General features: G+C 35.1%; 1 protein-coding gene across 1 annotated transcript in view; it reads left to right on the top strand.

The window, feature by feature from the left end:
- LOC145660508 (glutathione S-transferase-like) overlaps nucleotides 1-25,778 on the top strand; it is a 53,695-nt gene extending 27,917 nt beyond the window's left edge. Inside the window, exons 2-5 of the mRNA XM_081725655.1 lie at nucleotides 414-565; nucleotides 6,737-6,904; nucleotides 9,518-9,657; nucleotides 25,435-25,778. Coding sequence (XP_081581781.1) covers nucleotides 430-565; nucleotides 6,737-6,904; nucleotides 9,518-9,657; nucleotides 25,435-25,602 — 612 coding nt within the window. The 5' untranslated portion in view covers nucleotides 414-429 and the 3' untranslated portion in view covers nucleotides 25,603-25,778. The remainder of the gene's footprint in view (nucleotides 1-413; nucleotides 566-6,736; nucleotides 6,905-9,517; nucleotides 9,658-25,434) is intronic.
- Nucleotides 25,779-26,148: the final 370 nt, after the last annotated feature.

The raw sequence follows: 26,148 nt of genomic DNA, 5'->3' as shown, positions 1-26,148 counted from the left end.
TCTTACGGTACGAGTAAGCTTGAATTACTTTTACTTGAATTACTGTATTATACTAAAGCACCACGAAATGCACAATGAAGTTCAAAGTAAGACTAATTGGCCTGCGTAAGATCCCACATAACCGGAGTCTCCGGACAAATGTCGGGATGGATGCATCTGCCTAGCTACATCACTGATACGGAGGTAAGGTGAAGTTGCTGATGTTTATCTTACTTGGAAGATATTGGAAAATACATATTCCTAAGTCAAAATTGTATCTCTTCCTCTGCTAACATCCTATATCCTAATGGAAACTTTTTAAAAAATGTAAAAAGTTCCCAAATTTGTATGTTTATTATACAAAGTTACTTCTTTCTTAATGCATAAATATTACTATTATAATCCTAATTTCTTACAAAATTTTATTTTCTCAGGCTAACTGAAACGAATATGGCTCCTCAGTACAAATTGACATATTTCGACTTCAGAGCCTTAGCAGAACCAATCAGATTCATTCTTTCCTATGGAGGCGTTGAGTTTGAGGATGTAAGAATTGAACTCGATAAGTGGCCCGAACTGAAATCAAGTAAGTGTATTGAATTTGCAGATGTTCTAAGCCAATAGCAAATAAAATAAGCTTTTCAGTCATAATCTCATTATTATCTAATAATGAAATATTATAATACGCGTAAGTTGAAGAGAGTAATTTAATACTTTTACTATTGAAATCTAAAATATACAGGAGTTTTAAATCTCGAAACTGTACTAATTGCAATTAAATTAAAAGTAAACTATTCTTATATCATTCCCACAAATGTTTGGCAAGCAATGGCTCAGAATCGACACACTTTCAGACAGTAATTCTGTATCTCAAATTGTTTCTTTTGGTATTGTCCATCATTCCTCCAAGTTTTACCAAAAGTTACATAAATACCCGGTATAACTCTCTCCGAAACAATATCTAATAATTCAACAACCTTTATAAGTATTTTTTAAAACTATTGAAGGTATTATATAAACTAATATTTTCATCACTATTAGAATATCCTACTATATATAACGTGGTACGTTAAACTTAAAGTTCGTTTATGAATTCGATCATACAGTAGAAATGAACTGAGAACAGCTATGCACTACTGAGAAAAGAGCTATGCATAACTGCCTTATACGTTGCCCTGATCACGAATACAGTTTACAACATGGCAAACACACACACTGCCATTGAACACATACCTACGAACTAACTATAACAAAAATTTCAGCAGTATAATATTAAGAGTTAACGTAATGCATCTCCTGTCAATTATGTTGTGAGGTATTTTATTCACCAAATTAGAGAAAGTATGTTTGTAATCCAGTGGTTAGTCCTGAAATATTTGTGCTTTATAAATACTTTTGTGTATAGTATTTGGTTTAGTGACAAGTTCAACATTGATATTGAGTTTACGTTTGAAGAACTTGTACGAGATATGTATAGACTGACTAATAGAAACAGTAATGCAGCTGCTAGATTGTATTGAAATAAGTATCCACAAGGAAGATATTCTGATTACTCTATGCTCTCCAGACTTACGTAGCATTTACTGGAAGCGGGGTACTTGCAACCAGAGTTTCAAGACCAAGAGCGGAAACGAACCACCAGAACTCCCAACTTTGAAAAACTGGTGCTTTATCATGTGCCAAAACAAGCTATAAGAACTTAGTATATGCTTGGAATTTAGTATATGAAAATAATACTGTACTGTTTGGAAAGTAGGGCCTTCTACATGAGAAGCAATTACTTAAGCCCCCATAAGTCCCGTAAAACACGGGACAGTCCCGATTTTGGGCCCGAGTGTCCCGCGTCCCCGTAAACTTAGTCGGGACAGGCAAATGTTCCGTATTTTAATTCCGCCTCATTTCTTTTATCAATCTATTAATATCAGCTTATCGAACAGTGAAAAATAAAAAATCTAACGTTGGCTGGGAATCCTGAAATTAGTGAATAAATAATAAGCTGTAACATGTAAAAGCTTCGAACAAATTATCACAGCACCCTCTCCGATTTGATAGCGATCAAGCCAATAGACTCGTAGTGCTGAGTTGCAATTGTCCCTTAGCAGTCAAGAGGATCTCTAATCTTTGATAAAGTACACGAGCTGAGCTATCGTTGATAATACAAGCGATATTTTAATTTTCTATCAAGACAAGAATGCCTAAACTGAAGGCACGGTTTCTTCCAATTTGAAGGAGAAATACCCATTCCTGAAAGCACCGAAGTTGAACTATGAAATTAACTGCAAAATCTATAGTGCTACTTTCCCATTGCACTTGGTGGAAACTCGGCCACTCTGCAACACACACACACACAAAAGTGGCTTCAAGTGCTTCTACATCTACAAGCACAAGGGAGATGAGTGATTTTTTCTCCAGAAAAGACATTAGATAAGTTAACTCCTTTCCGCATGATTTTTTTTCTGTTAGCGAAAAAAAATCAGTATTAAAAATTCTCATATGGGAACTTGAAAAATGAATTAAAATTTGAAGTTTAGATTTTTCACTTAATTCCGACGAGAAATAAGTAAGTGCCATATATGGCACACTATGCAGTAAGGTAAACTTTCCTAGAAGTGCGCAGGAATACAATTCTAAGGGTACACTGATAAACCAATTTCGAAGAATATTTTGTGGATTATATTTCGAGGTACAGACTGAGTCAACCAAACATCAACGTTACTACTATCGCCTAAGTCTGGAGCTGCAGTAGAAACATAACTTTGAGCCCTAGTAAATATTTCGAAAACAACTAGAACCTAAACCTCCACTCAGAACAAAGCTTTATAACCCCATTTTTGAGGTTTCTTTGTTTTATGTTGTTTTATCGATGATCTACACTTTATGAGAGTGATTTGTTCATCCATTGCCAAGAATTCTTCTTTGGAGACTTCTCTCAGATGTTCTCGTATCTGTTCAAGAAAAGGCCTAAACTTATGAAGTATGCCATAGGCAAGTTCTCCTGCAGGTATAAAAATTGAATTGGCATTGAAGTGAATAAATCGTTTGATCTGTTCAAACCGATCACAACTCATCACCTGATCTACCGCATTTGGACCAAGCCTTCCGTTCCAGTAATGTCTAGTAGCTGCGAGTTGAATAATTGACATGTAGAAAACCACACAATAAGCTGTTTAAGTTTATAGTCATTTGTTGACCGAACTTGCGTTGAATATAGCTTTGACTGTTCAACTGCGTAATGAAGAATCTCATCAATGAAAAAATACTTGAAATATTCAATAGGCGTTTATAGCTGTTTTATTTCTTCAGGTAAGTCCTGGGGTCCTTGAAATTTTACATCTTCTTGGGACTTTTCCATGTTTCTAGGTCTCCGCTTGATGTTTTTCTAAATCGCTCCATGACGTAGACCTCCTATCCGGAGAATTATTTATGAGACAGAGAGGGACATCATCAACATCTGAACTCATTGCATTATCAGAATTGAATATGACGATCTTCTCAGAGGAAGGAGCAACAGAATCTTCATCCAAGTCCGATAACAAAATATTGGTATTTCTTGGATCTAGTGCTGATTATTCTTCGGATAAATATGATAATTCACTGTCTTCACCATTTGGAAGTTCTCTAACAACTACTGACGAACGTCCATCATAAGAAAGCCCTGGATCAATTGCTGTAAAAGAATTGCAGAACGACTATGGTAGTTGTCACTTCCGCACTTCAAGAACATAAAAGTGCCTGTAAACGCATGGTGTGACATATATGGCATATACGTTGTTTTTTTTTTTTTTTTTCACGTTCCTCCAATACGAACATACAAAGTGAAGATTGTATTGTTGGAAATACATCTCAAAGTAGTTATCTTGAATTTAATATTTTTTTGTTTGGAAAAGTGCGTACAATGTTTCGCCAATATATATATATATATATATATATATATATATATATATATATATATATATATATATATATATATATATATATATATATATATATATATATATATATATATATATGAATATATATATATATATATATTCACTGATAAAAATCCACTGCTTCATAAAAAACACATGTCAACGTTTCCCCGCCTAATACAACTCACAAAGAACATGCCAGCAGTGTTGCCAACCAATTTTTCGAAAAATCAGGAAAATTCTTATCCAAAATCCAGGAAAAATCCAGGAGATACAACTTAATATCTAAAAATGTTAATTAGGATGATTATTTTTTTTTTACAAGACAAACAGTGAACCCATCAATGATTATACTTATCAATAAAAGGCTAATCATCTTTATCTGCGTACATGTCAACATTGACTCTGCTGGTCAGAGAGCAATTCACAGGGGATCCTAGCATGAGTTGTTAGAAGTGAGACTTCTTGTGTGCAGCAATCCTTGCGTAGTTTGGGTATCAAGTCTGTCTGTTTTGCTTTCATCAAATTTACGTTCGAAGACACTTTTTTTTTTTTTTTTTTTTTTTTTACAGTGATACTTGAGGAAGGCAGAGCAAAGACATAACGAATGTGGATAAATTCAGAAATATTAACTGGTTAGACTATCTACTTTTTTTTACTAACAAACATCAGAGACGTCATTTAGGGAGGGCGGGGAGGGGCAATTGCCCTCCCTGAGTTGGAGATTTTTATTGATTTTATCAATAGAATAGCAATGAATCAATGAAATGTGCGAAATTTTACTTATATCAAAGGGTCTAATTCCCCTAAGCAAAATCTGAAATGACGCTCCTGACAAGCATCCAAAAATCTTGAACAGAAACATCATTTTCAGTTTACAAATCTGTGTTTCGCAATAATCGCCATTCTGTGTCTACTTGTTGCAATTTACTCTATTCTATATCATTAGGAAAGTCAGCTATGAGAGGAGCAATTGATTGTGACTATTTGTTTATCTCATTTTATGGGCTAATCATCTCCAAATGTTTCATGACGGTATCATGAAGCGTATCTCTCTCTCGAGTTGAGTTGAGTTGAGTTTAACGTTTTTTTCAATAGCAAGGCTATGTGAGACGTGGACCTACTAATTAACGTTGAATCCGAACCACATAAGGTCCCACCGGGAATTGAACCCGGTTATTCCACGCCAAAATCGTGTACGCTAACCGCTTAGCCACGGAGGAGCTCATATCTCTTTCGAATTTGATGTACTGCTTCAATACATAATTCAAGACACCTGAGTTAAAAATCTTGCAGTCCACAATTTGGGAGATTTCCTGATGCCATGGATAGGGAAACTTTTGCTGCAAAGTACATTTCATCTGCAGATAAGAATTCCTTTTGGTTTCTGAACTCTACATTTTCTAAGAGCTTTCGGATCATGCGCAAAACCAGGAGTTTTCAATATTTTTTAAAGAAAAATCAGTAGACCAGGAGATAACTTGAAAAACCAGGAAATCTCCTGGAATATCAGGAGACCTGGCAACACTGCATGCCAGATGACACCAAAATCTCTTATTCATACACGTCAATATCTCACAAAGCAGACGAAACAGTCATTTGGCGCTTTGGATAAATTACACAAAAGCTAAAGTGAAAAAAGATGATGTGCCATATATGGCACGGAATGCGGTAAGGGGTTAAAAAGGTTATAAATAATCATATTGAGAGGCTAGGGGTCTAGTGCTCTTTGGTCTAGTGCTTAGAAATATGAATCCGATCCTGACAATAACACACGACGCAAACAGAAAAATCAGCTAAATTTTCATCAGAATAAACAGACAAAAATAATTTTGGCAAATATAACCATATAAATAAATATTGCTAAACACGCGAAGAATATTGAAGGTAGGTTGTATCACTGATTTAAATAAAACGAGATTATCTGAATATTGTTTTCCCGTAAAACATTTTTATAAGATGTCATCCTGAAATTTTAAGGCGATTCTTTTGTAGTTGTATTGCTAATATCTTCGCTCCGTACAATTAATTAGGGAACGAAGAGAGAAAAGTAACAGCAGCTTAGGACACTTTCGTCTATTATACTATTGTTCAAAACCAGAGCTACAGTCCATTGCATTGTGTTGCAAAGTTGGAAAACGAATGTTTAACGTAGCTCTTTCTGGCAGATCTTCAGTTTCATACTTCTATACTGCTGAGAGATGAAGTTTGATCGCGATATTGTACATGTTCCTACTTGAAATAATACAGTCACTACTGTGTATGGTTTCTCCTCGTACTTTTTACAAGGTAAACGGAATATCCTACTTTTCTGTGGAGCTGCCCTTGCGCTCCCCTGTTTCCATTCTTTTTTTGATTTTATGAAATCTACAGGTAAAATGTACATTTTTACGATTACACTAAGAAAATATTTAATTATTAATGATGTAATATTTTTGTAATAACAAATGAGAAATAAAATACCGTTTTCAACAAACTCTTCACTGTTGAACCGTACTTCAGCAATGTCATCATCTCATAATTGATTATAGTACTCAGTATCCCATTATGCGTTTCTTTATTATTATTATTATTATTATTATTATTATTGTTATTATTATTGTTATTATTATTATTATTATTATTATTATTATTATTATTATTATTATTATTATTATTATTATTATTATTATTATTATTATTATTATTATTATTATTATTATTATTATACAGAAACAGCACTGAGCTATTGCGACGATATTAGTAACTCTCGAGATACAAGATCCTTAAATGTAACATTTCTGATGTGTTTCAACTGAAATCTTTATTTATTTATTTATTTTTAATTTATTTTATTTCTTTTGTAGCATTTCCATTCGGAAAGCTTCCGATCTTGGAATTTGAAGGCAAGAAAATAAACCAATCCACTGCTATTTGCCGATTTCTAGCCAAGAGATACAATTTATCTCCAAACGATGATTTTCAACAGTTGCAATGTGATGCTCTTGTTGATACTCTCAACGATATTCGACAGCGTAAGTACTGCCGAATACTTCGTTTTCAGATATCATTTATCTGCTATAAAACACATTCTAAAGATAGCTCTAGAGACTACTGTATGTGCTCTCTGATTTTCAAATTAGTGACGGACTCTGATCAAAAAATATATAGTGCGTCCCTAAATATTACATTCTCCTTTCTTTTTAAAAATTGCTAGTAGCTGCAAGCCTACGTATTAATGATTGGAATTGGGACTTATTCACAAATAGATAGGTAAATTACGCTTGGGATTTTTCACTGTACATTGTCTATTAAGCTTTCCATAGACTATTCAGTTTTTCTGAACATAAATAGCATTAAACTAGTTCCTTTTCAATAGATGTATTCATCTCATGAGTTAGAAAGATAAATCCCCTTATATGGCCAAAACACGGATAGCTAATTCAGATCCCAAATCATTTTTGCTATTTTCTTACACTAGCAATATTCTCTATCACTACTTTATAGATTTATTTGTATTCTGACAATATCTAGAATTTGTAGTTGTGCACGCAGGTCATCTGAAATTGTGGTAGACAACATCATATCCGTGGGTTTTCTCGAGGTTCTCCTGTTTCCTCTTACATTCTCATTCCACCAATCCATTCATATTCATTCGATTTCTTTAATCATGTATCTCCTTTAGTTTAAAGAGGAAAATGTGGGCCATTAAATTATTCGTATTATTGTACTGCAGTATTTCAATGCAATTAGAAATATTGTGTTTCACAATACCGCTAAGACAATTTTTTCTTGTCAAATAAGTGTAAAAATAAATTGGAATCGCATCCGAAACTTTTTTTGGCCTTTTCTGCAAGCTTAGTTCAATTAAACATACCTTATGTAGCAGCCAAGAAAAATCAATGTCCTCGTTTTCTCAAAAACCTCAAAATCAAATCATCTTGTTTCCGTAGTTTTTAAGGAGAGCATTGTTTTCTTCAACTTACAGAAAACTGTACCCAAGCTCCTAAGATTTTTGAGGAAACAAAAATTAAAAGAATGTAGTGGAGTGCCTACTTTTTCTGGCGGATGTATAAGTTCTTGAATTGATTTGCATGTTATGTGTGTGTATGGCATATTCAACGCTACTAGTTATTGCGCCGGGGCCTTCAGGTCACTTTTGTACTAGAGATTAAAGTTGTGAGTCAAAAGCTTTAAGTGTATACACTTAACAAATTTATTTTACTTTCAACTAGAACGTGAGTCAGTGTTATGAGTAAATGTATAAATATTACGAACATGTATCTATCACCACAGAAGAAAAATAACAAGTATTTTAGGAATGATTCCAAAAAATGCATCAAAAGATCTTGACCAATAATTAGTTTTAGGATCACAAGGGCCACAAAATTTTTGAATGGCTTCTAAATTGAGTTTTCGTATTTTCTACGGAATAAGCACATCATACTGAGTTAAATGATAGTTTGGGTTTGGCTACACTATATGTAGTTTTTCAGATATAAGGCGTACAAGAAACTTTTTGATTCAAATATATTGCATCTTTTGATCCAACAAAATATATTATCTACTATTTAACGGGGTATTTTTATACTCATATAGTAAATAAACAAACATTTTTTCCAGCTGTATAGAAATTATCAATTATTATTGGCAATAAATGGCGTACGTTTTAGCGCCCTATAAAATTCATTTTTCTCGATTTTTCAAGAACTACGCATTAGAACTTACCTTCAAGTTCATTATCAACTTACTTATCATTTTATTCAGTTCGATCTGACCTACCGATGAGGTGTCTTATATTAACAATATTATAGTTAAATAAAAACTAAGCCTAAGAGTTAAACATAATTTTGAGCTATATCTCATTTTTTAACTATACAATATACTGTCATAATGGAAAGCTTCATTAGTGTGTAGTACCAGTTCAGTCATAATAGATAGTGGCGTATTTACTATACAGACATACATTTTTTAGGATTTTTCTGGAAGACTACAGATAAGGATTTACTGTACCTTTTGTTCAAATCGATGAGATTTATACATTGGTATATATCACATCCCTGGACATTTTTTCGTTAAACACCAATAATATTGTAGAATTTTATTATTATTATTATTATTATTATTATTATTATTATTATTATTATTATTATTATTATTAGTTTACCCACATATTAATGTGCTGTTGCACAAATATATATCAATGCTCAAATTTCAATATGGTTATACTGTTGTTCTCCTGTTTTGAAATAATTAAATTGGAACAATACCCTTTTATAAGTTACAATTAAATCGTAACAATAGTTTTAAATTGACTAATTATCTGCACACTAGCGACATCTATTAGCGTTGGGGGATGCAAGCAATAGCGCAGCTAATGACATCTATTAGCGCGATTTATTATTAGGAATTACTGTGACGCACAAGACGTTTGCCGTTTATTCTAAAGATATTGTACAGTACATGAATTGTACGATGTTTTACTTTCTTGAAGTGTACATTAAATGCCATGTTTGAAAATACATTCAGAAAATATTCATAATGAGTATGGTAATAGTACTTGTGACGAATTATGGAAAAAAGTATATGGGTTTAGATTATCCATCACAATTACATGTGGCTTTATATACTTTACCTCTTCGTTTCAGAGTTAATTCAATACATATGGGCTAATGACGCTGAGAAGAAGAAGCTTGAACAAACTCTAAGAAACGATTTGGTACCACTTTACTTTTCAAGATTTGATGAAACAGTCAAAAATAACGGAGGATATCTCGTTGGAGGAAATGTAAGAACATTTTCTGTATATTTATAGAATACCTATAATATTATATCGATATGATAAAAAAATGATGAAATTGCGAAAGCTTTTGCTGAACACTTCCAGTCCATTTACAATAAATCTTCCTCCTTAACTAAAAACACTATTAAGTCACATGAAAAGAAAAACTACATGGGAATATCAGAACTTATTCCATATCATGAAGATTAGTACAAGAGAATGCAATAAAGAAACTGAAACCGAATAAAGCAATTAGAATAAAAGACAAATTCTGACCAAAGCATATATTATATAATAATAAATAATATACTTTTGTCAGAATTTGTTTTTGATTGCGTATAGGCCTATACAAGAAGTTCCAAAGCTAAAATGAGTAGTATTGAAGCAATTAGGTCTGATAATATACCATCTTATGTTATGAAAGATTCTTGTAGTATTTTGAAATATCCGCTATATACTTTATTTAACCTCTCAATAAGGTCAAATGTTTTTCCTGATATTTGGAAAGAGTCAATAATATGCCCGGTTCCGAAACCTGGAAATAAAAGTAGTATAGAAAACTATCGCCCAGTAGCTATATTACCAACAATTACAAAGGTATCTGAAAGTGTTATTTATGATCTAGCCTGCAATTTCAATATATAATCATGACATCCTACAGAAGAAATCCACGATGAGTAACTTGACTATCATTTCAGATTTCAGAACTTTCTCCTTGGATAATAATGGGCAGGTACATGTTATATATATGGATATGTTAATAAAACATTTAATATTGTACTAATTTAATAGGCTCCCTATGATTTTTTTTTATCTTACGTGAACGTGTAAAGAATGTAAAACCAAAAATTTTCGTGCAAATTCCGGAGACCTTCAGGGATCTAATCTAGGTCCTCTTTTGTTTATAATATTTATTAATGATCCCCCACTTTATATTCATAAGTTTCATAAAATGCACTTTGCAAATGGTTTGAAAATATTCGTAAATGTGAAATCTATAGACGACTGTCTACTCTTGCAACAGGATCTGGTCAATACAATGAAATGGTGTATTAGCAATAGACTTGAAGTAAATGGTGAAACTTTGACATATTGTAGACGTGAAAAAACGTATTACTTCATTTACTCGAATGGAATAAGTTTAGAAAAAAATGATACAATTAAATATCTAAATATGTTACTTAACAAAAAGAGAATCTTTTCGTATCATATGGCAAATATCACCAAGGATGCATATAGCAACCTTGGGTTTCTTATCAAAACAACCAAAGAATTTATGAATGATAACACTTTAAAAGTGCTTTCTACTTTTTCTATGTTAGATCCAAATTTGGATATGCTTCAGTTATTTGGAACATTTTGTGAAAACACGTAGTCAAAAAGTCAAGCAGATACAAAGCAAGTTATTACCTTTCCTCACATAGAAAAGGACAGGATTTTACCCAAAATATGAACCGAATGGTAATTTACTTGGTAACTTTACACTTCAGATATTTGAACAAAGACGGACGTTGAACAGCCTCCTTTTCTTATACAGACTTCTGTACAACAAAATAGACTGTACAGAACATTTGCAAAGATAATGATCCAAGTTTCATCCCTCAAAACACGCAAAAGAAATACTAGCCTGTTCTACTTCAGAAAGGCACGTGCAAATGCACTGCATATGTCACCTACATGAAGAATTAGTGCTACATACAATAAAATCAGTAAGGTTATAAAGATGTAGATATATATTTAATTGTTCTGTAAAGTCGTTCAAAAAACTAATATTAAGTATTTAAAAAAAAATTCAAGGAAAAATGTATTAGCTTAATTTAATATTTTATATTCACGTATCAGTATCATTATAATTTAATATTTTGTATTCAGGTACTAGTTGTATCATTATATATTCAAGTATCATATGTAGACACTGTGATTGGGCAATAATGTCGATTGTGTCGATCCCAGTCATCCGCCAATGATATTTTGCCGAATAAGCTAATTTATTCCTTATGTTTATTTACCAAGTATAGTACTCAAAGGAAAAAAAAATGAAAGTACTAAGTTTAGAAGACTTAGGACCATGGGCACCAACAGAAGGGGGCAAAAGGGGACAATTGCCCCTCCCTGGATTTTCGAAAAAGATTAACATTTATAGGCTTTTCTGGTGACAATACTATACTTTTAAAATCAACATTCAATAAATGATTTAGAGTAACAAAATTTAGTCAAATACATCCCTAAGATTTTAATCTACTTCTCTGTCCCATGTATTTTTTTTTTTTTTTTTTTTTTTTTTTTAGTAATAATTATATCCAGCCTGATGCTGCATGCAATGCTAAGTATTTTGAATGATGGTATCCGTCAGTTGAGTTGAAAAGATAATTTCGCTCTTTGTTGTTTCTTTTGCTGACGTGGTGCTAATAGCAATGAAGTTTTGTTTTGTTGGGTTTCATTCTAGTAATTGTGTGTGTGTGTGTATGTGTGTCTTGCCCCCCCCCCCTCCCTTAGAAAATATCCTGCGGGCGCCCATGCTTAGGACTAAAGTTACTTAGACAAAGGAAGAAATTTTATTACCTCCGGTTACTTGGAATACCTAAGAGCAATGTTGAATTTATATGGAGGAGTTAAGACGATTTCATATAACGTCTAAATAAATAAATAAAATGATGGTATCTAACATATTGCTTCAGCACAATGCTTCTTGTTGAGTTGCATCTCTCTGGATAGTTCATAAGTCAGACTCAGCCTAAGATTGATAATACGGAAAATACAGTCTACTTTAGTAGGAAAACTGAAACAACTATTATGATTTTTCAATTTATCTCATCACAGCTGTAATTTGTAGTAACTGTACAATGGCTTCGGCAAACGCTGAAGAGAAAATTAATTATAATGTTATGACGAGAAAATGCATCTCTCAATTGTGGTAAGTGATCGTTTCCTTTGTAATAGGGACTTCATCCGTTTGTCCCATTGTTGTAAGCCAAGAACCCATGTTTATCGCAGGGTGTAGGAATGACTCAAAGATGTTACATTTGGCTCTTAACGTTTTTCAAAAACGCAAAAAGAAACAGTTCATGACTTCAATAGAACTTCTTTGTCTTCTCAGAATCCTCCACAGTAACCAGAATTAGAATTGCTTAAAAAGGAAGTAAAAAATTAAAACTATAGTTATATCTAACTCGTGAGTTTCATGTTCTTGAAAATTTGTCTTTTATCATCCATATTTTTTCAGAGGAACCATGTGAAATATAGACAATATTAAGTACATAAGTGCTTAGTTTTGGCGTAGTCATTCCAAAGATTTGTCAAAATATTGCGAAAATGGTCATAACTCAAGAACGAAATATTTTGTCATGCTCGAATAAAGAACACATTGATTATTCTTGGCCATAGATTCCATTAGCAACGAAAGAGATGCGGGGCAGGAGATGCACAAGAGTGACTAAAAAGAAATGAGACAGCAGGAGATGAAACGAATCACTGAAGTTTGTGACCCGTAAGACACAGGAGGAGTCAAATCCATGACCCACTAGATCCTTGACCCGGTCTGACCCAGAGTAACCCGATATAAACGGGAAACGACGAAACATTGTCATACACCTGGACAGGGGCGGATCCAGAACGGACTTCTAGGGGGGACGGTGGGTTGAAATACTGCTACTTTGGAGCTTTTTAAGAGCTCCAAACTCTGAAATGGGTTTTATTTATATATAAAATAAAAAAGTTACCTCTTCTGGGGGGACGATTTCCCCCCCCCCCTGGATCCGCTACTGCACCTGGAAAGTGTGTGAGGCTGCTAATGTAATTCTAATAAACACGATTCTCTCCTCCCTGTGCCTTTATCTTCTCACTAAATCTATATTTTTCTTTATCGATTTTTGTGTGCGTCTGTCAAAATATTCTACTGAAAAATAAGTACAAGGTTTATCAGAGTATAAACTTCTGAAAATCACAGAAAACACATATTTTACATAGAAATTACATATTTTCTTACGTGAGATTGTCCAAGTTTAATTCAGTGAAACTGTAAAACTTATTGATTAAAATACAAACAATGCTGCTGAGCCAGTGTTTTGTTAAATCTTTTCTTGTATAGTCTGTGTTTATAAACCACTGTATTATTTTTCAGTAAGGAAAAACAAATAAGCATGAAACTATATTTATAGACCTATTATTGAAAATATGGTATCTTGGTTGAGAAATGTCACAACAGGAGCGCAAATCAAATAAAAGAGATCGAGCTCGAATTCTGGACATCAATTATCAACTATAAAATTTTGCAGTAATGCTTCTTTTGGCTGCTTCTGGCTTACCAGGTCTGTCTATGTTTGTATGGCCTAGATCTAGATGACCTGGTCAAAAGTCGTGACCCATGATCCACTCTGTCACTGATCACTATAAGTTAAACGAAGACAATCTAATATCTTAATTGACGTATACAATTAGTACATTAAGTAAATATTCTTTCTTTAGCTTGTAGTGGTAAAAGTTTAAATTTTTATCGATATTAGGTTCCCTCAAGAGCCGCCACTTCGGAAACTCTTAGGCTTTCCTTCTAAAATGGAATTAAAGAAACCCTAAACTGTAATCAATTATACAGTTTCATTAATTAAAAACTGTTAAAAAGAGTTGTTAATGTTAATTGTTACAAGAATGGAAGAATGATTTGCCAATTACATTCACAACGTTGACTCTCTTCATCACACCCATGACATAAGTGGCGCTCATGATTAGTACGGTAATTCAATAGACATTTTGTTGAAGCTGATATAGCTCTGAAAAGAACATACACACAGAGAATGTACCTGATAGAAGTATCGTAGAAAAAGTTCAAATTCCGATCAAACCTTCCATTCTATACGGATGAAAAAAAAAATATATCTTGCAATCTGGAATGCTCTGCGTTAATCTGGTAACTTCCGGACCAAGCGGGTGAAAGTACCTAGGTAGAAGACAGCATACAGCGAACATAGAAAATCAGCTATAGGACACGTTTGTAACCACGTCTATGTGAAATAAGTAGTCAACCGGAGAGTTTGGCTGCTGCACGGCGTAAAACCTGTACAATAGGACACTAAATTTAAGGAAAAAATTTGTGGGAGCTGGGATCGAATCAGGGACTCCAAGCGCGAGAAATTCGCGCTCTACAATGATGCCACCCAGTGATGTACACTAGTTTGAAAGCATGAGCTACCACTGACCTTGTGTATTATTATTATTATTATTATTATTAATAATAATAATAATAATAATAATAATAATAATAATAATAATAATAATAATAATAATAATAATAATAATAATACACTCATGCTCAAAAATTAAGGATAATTGCTGATTGTGGTACTACACAACGTAGCACTACACAAAACTGGTGCTAATAGCATAGGCACATAGTGAACACAACATACGAACAAACGAAACACATCGGCACCACGGTATTGGTGATATCCACGGTTTCCACGGTATCCACGGTATTGGTGATAAGTTGAGAAACACATGTGCTACACAACGCCACTGTTTCCTGCGCATGTACCCCGACATCAATATGGGATATGATCACCATACACACGTACACAGGCCGCACAACGGGTTGGCATACTCTGGATCAGGTGGTCGAGGAGCTGCCGGGGTATAGCCCCCCATTCTTGCACCAGTACGTGTCGGAGTTCCTGAAGTGTCATAGGGGTTTGAAGATGTGCAGCGATACGTCGACCGAGAGCATCCCAGGCATTTTCGATGGGGTTTAGGTCTGGAGAACAGGCAGGCCACTCTATTCGCCTGATATCTTCTGTTTCACGGTACTCCTCCACGATGGCAGCTCGGTGGGGCCGTGCGTTATCATCCATCAGGAGGAAGGTGGGACCTACTGTACCCCTGAAAAGGCGAACATACTAATGCAAAATGACATCCCGATACACCTGACCTGTTACAGTTCCTCTGTCGAAGACATGCAGGGGTGTACGTGAACCAATCATAATCCCACCCCACACCATCAAACCACTACCTCCATACAGGTCCCTTTCAAGGACATTATGGGGTTGATATCTGGTTCCTGGTTCACGCCAGATGATAACCCGGCCAGAATCACTGTTCAGACTATACCTGGACTCGTCCGTGAACATAACCTGGGGCCACTCTTCCATTGACCATGTACTGTGTTCTTGACACCAGGCTTTAGGGCTCTCCTGTGAACAGGGGTCAGTGGAATGCACCTTGCAGGTCTCCGGGCGAATAAACCATGTCTGTTCAGTCGTCTGTAGACTGTGTGTCGGGAGACAACTGTTCCAGTGGCTGTGGCAAGTTCCCGAGCAAGGCTACCTGCTGTATTCCGTAGCCGTCTGCGGGCACTGATGGTGAGATATCGGTCTTCTTGTGGTGTTGTACACTGTGGACGTCCCGTACTGTAGCGCCTGGACACGTTTCCTGTCTGCTGGAATCGTTGCCATAATCTAGAGATCACACTTTGTGGTACACGGAGGGCCCATGCTACGACCTGCTGTGTTTGACCAGCCTCCAGTCGCCCTTTTATTCTACCCCTCATAACATCATCAATATGTGTTCTTTGAGCCATTTTCAACACACAGTCACCATTAGCACGTCTGATAACATCTGCACACTTACACACTGCACCGTACTCTGACATGCACCAACACACTTCTGCGTATTAGGACTGCTGACAGCGCCACCGTGCGACGACTGCACCGCACCGAATCGTCAAATGCACCGCATGGTAATACCCCGAGGTGATTTCCAACCGAAAACCGCCCACCAGAGCGTTGTTTCACCATGTATCCGCATTATCCTTAATTTATGAGCACGAGTGTAATAATAATAAATATGCATAACAATGAACAGAAAGTGGTTGGTGTGTTTTATTTGAACTTTTGCTTTGAGACCATTAATGTTTTCCACCGTAAATGAAATCCCATCATACAGGGCCGGCCTTAAGCCGATTGGACCGATTGCTCCCAATCGAGCCCCGCGCCTGAGGGGGCCCCGCGCTAGTGCCGTCTACTCTACTCTTCAGTCTAATCTACTCCCCGGTGCCGTTTTAATAGCACATTAGGCTTCAGAGCAAACAAGTGTGTTGTGGTCCCTATGCCTAACAACATAGTCTATTGCAATACAGGTACATCCATGGACTCCAAGGGAGGGATGGCCTCTCCATAAATAGTAAATGGATAGTTTGTATTAAGTTTCCGGACATAAGGAGATATTTTCTGAATGTAATGCTTCAGTAGTTTCTTTATTTTTTACGTTTACAACTTCTGTTGTAAACATATATATTATGTCCACAGAATATTCTGCACACCCCAACACCTCTCACATTCCCCTAAGATGAATTCGTTCATTTTCAAGCATGCCTTTAGTAACGGGGGACTTTTTATAAGAAATTATACGCAGGTGTTGTTTTATTCAGTCATATTAACACATAGTGCAAGTAGAGCCTATTATTTTAACCTTAAATTGCAAAATAACTTTCGAAAGTCAATTCGTGTATTCCAAATTGAACAAAAAAAAAGTCTATTTATGGTTGTTATGACGCATTTAAGGCGTCATTCTCTAATATTATTCACAATATAAGGATTGTTAGTAGCTTTTGCTAAATTTTTAAAACACATCTTAAAGTATAATTATTCTTGTATGCATGGCTGCCTGCAGGGTGGGGCAAGCGGGTCAGTTACATCACCTATATTTTCGAAAAGTGTTCAGTTCTTCGAAGTACATGTCAAAACTTGTTAGATTGGCTTGCTAGTATGAAATTATATAGTACTGTAGATATTTACTACATTTAATACACGCATAGTGGAGTAGCGAGTATTTCATTTCGGGGTGGGGCCGGGGGTCCTCCCCCGAAAAGTTTTCGGCAGTGGGGAAACTAAAACGCAATTTTAGTGTTTCTTTTAACAACTAAACTTTTCGGGAGGTCCGGAGGCCCTCAGTGTTTGGGGTAGTGTTTGGTAATGTGGAGACTGAAAACGCAATTTTAAGTTTTATTTGAACAACTTTTCAAAATTTCGGAGGTATCACTAAAACAAATAGTATTATGATTATGATGCATATACTAATCTTGCTAGTTGTAGATTTACATATATAATTTTATATTGAAACTTTGGCTAGCTGAGCACTCCGCCCTCAGACCACCGCGTTTGCTCGGCCTATGGCCTCCATCTTTCATGTATCAGTCTGTCTTTATATCAACAGTGAATTTCGTGCATTTGCTCTTCATATTTCCTGGATTCGGCCAGCTGGGAACATTGTTATGTCCATTATCGCTACCTAAATTGCAAATTTTGCGTTGTTAATGCAAACAGTTACGGAATATGCTCGGTTATCCCATGCAATATTTTTCGTTCATAAATTTGCATCACGAAATATGCATAGTGATTTTGCTATTTGGTCTTAACTCAATTAGTGTATTGATTTTAACCTTACAAAAAACGTTCTATAATCAATTTACTTGGTAACAAAAATAAAAATTGATAATTTTCTTCATAGTATTTCATTTTCCCGCTAGATATTACTCACAATCCTCACCAGAGTAATAGAAATTAACACATTCTCCAATCTACAATACTGTCTATGGGCCTCATTTCAGCGGACTCAGCTAACAAGAATCGCAATGTAAAACGCAAATTTACATTGCGTTGACGCAAAGCGCTACGAAATACGCCCCGAAATTCTCAGATAGCCTCAAAATGGCTGCTATGTCATTGTTCTTAACTTCAATTCACTCACTTCGCTTACAGAAACCGATCAACAGAGAGATAACCTGCTTGGTTGCCATCCCGTGCCTTGCTAGTATACTGTTACAGGGGAACCTACGTAGGCGCGCAATCAGTTACACGTTTCTCTCTGCTTGCAGACGTCTGCGGTTTCCCAGGAGTTGTCAAATCATCAGTGTTTACGAAAGCGAGAGAGATTGCGTTCTAAGCGTTAAGGGCTGCCTTAGTACGTATTTATGTTTGCGAAAATATAGAGAATGAAAGAAAGTACCATGAAAAGAAGATAATAAACTGTAAAGTATTATTTTTAATTAATTTATACGTGTTATATAACTTTATTTATTATTGTTGCAGGCCTACCGCCGGTAGCTTCGGTTGCCCATAAAATACGCCACTGGTGCCACCACAGATCACAATGAAAGAAGTAAAGAAATGAGTTGTTAAAGGCTACCATGTTACGGGTAGAGATATACATTGAGGATCACTATCTAAGGAAATGCGTACTGGTACTGGAAATAGAATGTCCCATTTTTATATTACTTGTCACAGAACAGTGTACGGGAAATAGACATTCGACAACAGACAATTGCCAAATGGTGACCTATGTCTAGGGCGATCTCACAATTAAAGCTGGGAAAGGGATGGAAGACAATTGTTTATAGTCTACTGCTATCAAGGGCATTTTACCTGACGGTTAAATAAAATACGGGTGTTGTCTACATTTTTTTCTGTCCAATCACGTTTTCGCGTCCCCTGTTAATCTGTTCGGATGTTTCACTTTCTGTACAGTACAGTTGTACAAATGCACTCTCTGTCCAAACTCTCTTTCCATACGTTTATAGTCTGCACCAATACTACTCAGGCAACAACTCGTATTACTACCGCTGAATGTTGTGACTTAACTCATAACTGATGTTGGATACGGACGAGGATTCATCGCAGTTTCAGGGAAAATCCAACGGTGTCTGGGTGCAATGGTTCTGTCCAGGCAGTCAAGAGTAAACTTTTTCTCAGTATAACTGGACTTTCCATTGCCTGCTAGAATATTTATGGAAGTGCAACTTTGCTGAGGGATTTTATTGTACCTGAATTGTCATATTACCTTGGCAATTCAGCTAAGGCCGCTATGTTACGAATTTTTTCACATACAAAGTTGTGCACCAGATGCTCGTACAATCAAAAGATGAACTGATTACATGCATTATTGGTAAAGGTACTAGCAGTGAAGAATCACATTTTTTATCGAGCTCTAGAGCCATTGAGTCAACTGTGTTGACACTCGTGAGCAAATTTCAAACACTTAACTCAAATTTAGGAAAATCAATTACTAAACAGCACATTCGTGTGATATGTTAGTTTCTCAATTGAAACAAAACTGGCGCTACTGAAAATAATTGATGGAGTCGCCAAGAGGAGGCCGCATTGTATGGTTTTATGTGCAGTAATAACCAGAATAGGTAAACCGGAAAGGTGCTGAAATATGCTGAGTAGAAGCATAGAGTAAATAGTGCTTTATCTGAATCCCGATTTTGGAGTGGAAGCTAAAGTTCTAAAGGGTAGGCCACATTCATCACCTAAGTTTTAAGGAGAATTCTAGAGGTTTGAGGGGAGGAACTTTCCTTCCTAACATGTCTAGATATAAACATTGTACTAAATAATGAATACAATTCATTATTATTCATTATTTACTCTATGGTATTAGAAAAACTTTAAGAAAGTGTGATGTGTAGTAGATACATCGTAGCGTGGTTCAATTCCTGAGCAAAAATCTTTGACAAGTGCAATATTTCGTTGAATGCAAGCGGTATATGGAGACACTTATTCGGAAAAAAAAAAAAAAAAACACTGTTCATGTAGTTTGCCAAGTTTTGTGGTAAACGGATATGTATGGCGGATCTTCCACAGCCTGGGCAGGTATCTATGGTCAATTATGAAAAAAAAATGACACTGTAAACATGATGGTAAAACACAGTAGTCGAGAGCTTCTGTACCTGAAAATCTGCGCTCAAAAGATACCCCAACGCTTCGCCGACGAACAGAAAGCCGCACGGATGAGAATATGACTGGAACATCTCAAGGCATATCTAGTAGTTAGAGTTCGACGTCAGTCTGTAGTAGAGATGCAAAAAAGCCGGCTTTTTTGAATCGATGGTTTTTTTCACATAAAAAGCCGGCTTTTTTTGGGGAAAAAACGAGAATTTTGGAAATTTTGGCTTTTTTCATTTTCATGATTTTTCTATCTAAATAGCTTTCTTATAGTATATTCTATAGTTAGATAAGAATTCCATGACCTAAATGCCATATTTCGCTCTAAAATTCACCAGCAAGATGGATGGAGCACATGTTTTACGAATTAAAGCTAACATGAAGAATGTAGTATTTGAGGGTAATTTTAGAGGCTATTTAGTTTTATTTTAACTTTTGAGTTACCGACATTTTTTTCTTCTCGGGATCATTTCAGTTTGTCATCCGTGTTTCATTTCTAAGAGCTTAGTACCCTAACTTCTAGCGCAAAAGTTAAACTTACGTTTTTCTATATATCCGTCAAAGCGTACGTTTTTCAATATTTCCGTCAAACCGTACGTTTTTCAATATATCCGTCAAACCGTACTTCCACATTTCTGTTATACTGTAGCTGTGCAACGACTTAGCAATTTTCCGGATACAACCTTGAATACTAATTTATACAAGTAATCAGTAGCGGATTTAGAAAAGTACTTTGGGAGGGATTTCTCTGTTTCGTTTTCTAAAATATCCTAATTTTATTTGGGAGGAGCTTGAAGTCTATGAGTACAGGCATAGCTAATATTTCGTTTCGTTTATATATTTAGCGATAATCTTCCGGATACAACCTCATTGAAGATCATTTTATACTGAGAATCAGTGGCGGATTTAGAAAAGTATTTTGAGAGTTTTTTGTCTTACTAATGTTTAGTTTTTCTAAACATTCGTAATTTTTACTTGACGGGAGCTTAAAGTTTATGAGTAAAGGCATGACTAATAGATATTTCGTTTGTTTTAGACATTAAGTAATTTTGGGAAACAGGCTTCAGTCCGAAAGACCGCCCCCCTAACCTTCGCAAAACCGTCACTGCTGGTAATTAGTAATAATAACGATTTAAAAACAATAAGAAAGGAAGTCGGCCAACACTATTTCTCACAGTACACGCACTATTTCTACTTCACAGATGGAATGAAGAAAAGCTTTGTCAGAATGGTCGAATGCTGAGTTGAATCCCGGACTTCCCGATAGAAGCGCAAAAGCTCCACTCAGTCATGTTTGTTTTGTATTTATCTTAAGTTAAATATATTCCGTAGTCCTTTTCTTTCGGGTGGTGGTGGGGTGAGGAGGGTTCCATAATGATATGAAGTGTGTGAGCCAAGAACATGATAACTAACAAATTTTTAATTGCTGAGTTATGCGGCACCAGATAGACAGCAACGCATACCGCTTCGTTTAATCCTTCATGTATAGTCTTATGTGAAAACTTAGCTTTCCGACTTTCAAAACGGATTGTGCAGCAGAAAATCTCTAATTTCTTAAAATAGTAAAATTGTGGGTTACCATGTTCTTACCTCATACCCTTCATATGTTGAATTCCTCTTGTTAAAAATTCAGAAAACTTGAGAACTGAGTAAACCGTGATGGTGGTTATATAAAACTGTAGAATTTCAATAATATATAAAACCAAGAGCTCTAGATGTGCAGCCTTTAAGTGTATCATATAAATCTAAGTATTTTTTTGTTTTATTTTAAATTATTTTGTTCCAAAAAGAGGGTATGGAATATTTTGAAAAATACCACATAGAATTTTGCTAGTTATTTGTGTATTTTTTTAAAAAAATAAGTATTTACTTTTAGGGTTGGCTGGTTTACACCAGCTGGTTTTTTTTCTTTTTTAAAATAAACAACTGGTTTAAACAAAAAAAAAAAAAAAGAACGAAAAATGCGAATCGTGTGAACTTCATGGTGACGTTTCCCCACATTAAACCATCTGCATTAGTTTTATTTCCTTTTCACCTTTTAATCAAGGTGTCCCATGTTAAATTCTCGGTCGAACCACAACCCTTTTTCCATGCGTAAACAAAGTAACGGTTCGGCTGTCACTTTAAGCGAAAGTCTTCTTCTTGATAACCTCGGTATTACGTAAGGATGTTAAACCTGAACATACGAAACGAAACCAAATCCTATATTTCTGCATGCCTGAATGCCTGTTGTTTTATAAAGAAGCCAAGGTTACTTAAATATATTGATAGAAATTGGCAAAATTTATCGATTGCCTACGTAGCTTCCAACATTAGCTTAGATTGGACTTTCAATGATATGTACGTACTAAATTTGTAATTTAATACCTCAGTTTTAGCGTACTGATTATGATATGTTGGCCTTTAAATTTTACATGCAAAGCAATAACAGGATTTTTCCGTTATTGTTTTACATTTAGAGTAATGACGGGGTTTTCCCGATGGCTAGGGCGGGTGTTTCTCAATTTAAGAAATTTACTGACAGGACTTCTTTAAGCTTATGTGACCTCTTCCAGCATAACCCCATTGTTGCATAATAGCACCAAGGCGAAACAAACTTATTTCGGTCGATATGTAATATAAATACATAAAGCAAAATATCTAAACCCAAAAAAGCCTGGTTTAAACCAAAAAAACCTAGTTTAAACTCCCCCCCCCAAAACGGGGTTTTGGCATTTTCAAAAACAACCACGGTTCTTGCCAACCCTGCTTACTTTTGTATGTAGGAGGTTAAAAAAATCTTATTATATACATTGGTTAATCCTTTGGAATTCATAATGTAAATATGTTGAGAAGTAAAACTGTTTGAAATATCTTTTCGAAATTCATGGTTTATTTTCGAGGTTTTATATTATTATCGACATCAGCCACTAATTAAATGACTTTTTGTCTTATAGAGAAGTTAAACAAAATCTGGTTTATCAATTTAAAGCAGAATTTTGAAAAAAGCCCAAAATTTCCCAAGCAAAAAAGCGAAGCAGAAAAAAACGAGTTTTTTTCCAAAAAAGCCGGTTTTTTTCCGAGCCCTTGCATCTCTAGTCTGTAGGTCTCATTTTTGAAGTTTTCTTTAAAATATTTTAGAAATTGAGAAACAATACGAATTGACAGTACATAATATGTATGAGTATATCGTTGATCTACACTTAAATGATATGTCACTCGATGTGTTACGAATTGTATCTAATAAAACGCTATATTAGGTTGTTACGATTGATTACGATTGAAAGTCTGGTTGGAAACCATCCTCTGTAATACAACGATTTAATGGACTAAGATCAAGCCGTACGACAGAAACCAATGTGTTGCTAAAGAGTTCATGTAAAAGTGTGCCATACAGAACACACAATTGAGAGTTTTTCATTATGAGTTCAAACTGGGACATTCTCCACATCTACTTACGAACACACAAGTTCAATTTACCAGGAATGATGATTGTACGCACCATACACCTTGGGTTTGTGAAAGTTTGTGCCAGTAACACAATATTAATAATGAATTCCTTGGTCACCGACCAATAACTTGTTCTCAAAATCACTGTGGAAGTGGATCCTCGAAAAAATTGTAAAAGAGTACCGAATCACTGTTCGGACTTCCACGTAATTGGTATTATAAAAAGTTGTACTTAAGATTTTCACACGAGTCGACACACACCAACTAGTTTTCTGTATCATATTGTCATTTCTGATTTTAAAAAAATGGTCTGCTACAACAGTTGTAAACTGCCAGGACAGTAGTTCAATCGTGATGAACGTCCAGAATCATATTTTCTCCAGAAGTTGTTGTTACTGGTGTATGGTGTGTGTGTGTGTGTGTGTGTGTGTGTGTGTGTGTCGTATCACTGTTATGTCTGTGGTGAGGATGATCTATCATATCTTTTTCTGTCGAAGTGAAACCATCATTGCGGATCATTAGAGTGCTGATCTCCATAAAATGCACAGCAAACTTATCTGAAAGCACATTTAATAATGATCAACAGATATGACATCCTCATGTGGTAAGAAATTGTATGCTCAAAGACTGGTACAGGTTCTCTATGAGTTTCAGTATTAAATTCTTTCCTGCTGACTGTATTCTCCTGACATTTCTTCCATCGACTACAACTTCCTGCAGCATCTCGATTACTTCGTGGCAAAGCTTCCCTGCTGAACAGGCAGTCCAATAAACGGTTGAGGAATTCTTCATATAAAACGCATCAGTCTATTATCGTCATGGTATCCAATTTTCGGCTGTGCAATGTTATGGTGTGTGGCTGCAACCGGACACTACTTTATACTGCATAACCAAGTATTGTAATTTTTGTTGTTTTGACCTTTGGAAGTAACCCACGTCAGCTGACATTTTAATAGGAGCAAACAGATAAATGCTCACTGTTAAACCCTTTGCTGTAGTTCTACAGGAGAACGTAGATTTTTTTTTTTTAATTTCAGCCGGGAGATCCCTGCTCTAGGTCTACTTATATTGTATGAGAGTTAGACTGGTTAGCGCAATATATGTCTGTGACAGGTTCGAATCGTCTTCAGGGCAAGAATATTCGATTTGCCTCATGGTATTTCCTATTTGAGCTTTTGTTCAGTTTATTTATGTTCAACCATTTTCGAGATATTTCCGTGGAAAGATTAAAATGGACCACTCTGTATATGGTCCTTATTAGATGTTTGAGAGCACTCCGTTGTGAGAATAGTCTATGTGATTTAAGGGATCCCTTGTGGATATATTGAGTAAGTCTAATTAAAGGTTTGAAGCGTAATTGGTCTATATATATTCTGGTCCAATATGGAAAGCTCCTAGATATTAGTTTGGTATAATAGCAGCACGGCATAACAAGGAGTGCGATATAGTATTTACAGCATGTGGCTTCATAACTATGAGCGTCATTAAAATCTTAATTAAAAGAATTCAGTTGGATTAATTGTTAATATAACCCAAGTTTATCCTACTAAGTAAGTTTCTTTATAATCTACTTCACTATAAGGTTTAAAAGGTTTAAAATACTTTCTCTGTCTTTAAAATAAATTTTCGCACTGTTACTTATTTTCAGCTTACATGGGTGGATTTGTATTTCGCAGCAATTATCGAAATGTTTGAAGCTACATTGGACCAGAAAATTCTTGACAAGTATCCCAACTTCAAAGGCTTAATTGAGAAAGTTCGTAACCTACCAGCAATCAACACTTGGATACAAAAGAGACCCGACAACAAATTTTAGTGGGTTATTTTAAAATTACAAAAGCTGTAAGCAAAAATTACGTTATTACTTCCACAACATTATGCATTTAAGTGTTTCTTTACATTAATTGAACTACAGATATTTTACAGTATAAATTGTATAAAATCATTTGATGACCACATAAGTTGGAAAATAAACTTCATCAGCAGTAATTATTTTAATTTTGTTTTACTTTTTAATTGTCTATACATACCTATCAAAATTTCACTAAAAACATATTTCCACTTGAAAACTTATTTGACAAAAATACTAATCTACTTGTGTTCAAAATTTATGAATGCCCAATTTACTAGAAACAGCAAGTGACTACTAGTACTGATAATAATATATGTAATTGTTCTTAAATTTTCATGGTTGATACAAAAAAAAGTTAAGATTTTGTTGCAAGAAAGGACATAAGCTTGTGTTTGTTCATGAGGAGGAGTACCCGAGTGTAGTATTCGAAATATTGGAAGGAAAATTAACTGAGTAACATTAGTGGATGGTAAGTAATTGGTCAATCAATGTAGTTTGTATTCCATAGTC

The sequence above is a fragment of the Thermobia domestica genome, chromosome 1, assembly GCF_964235325.1.
Source record: "Thermobia domestica chromosome 1, izTheDome1.hap1.1, whole genome shotgun sequence".
Classification (NCBI taxonomy): Eukaryota; Metazoa; Arthropoda; class Insecta; order Zygentoma; family Lepismatidae; genus Thermobia; species Thermobia domestica.
This window is presented reverse-complemented; position numbering and strand designations above follow the sequence as displayed.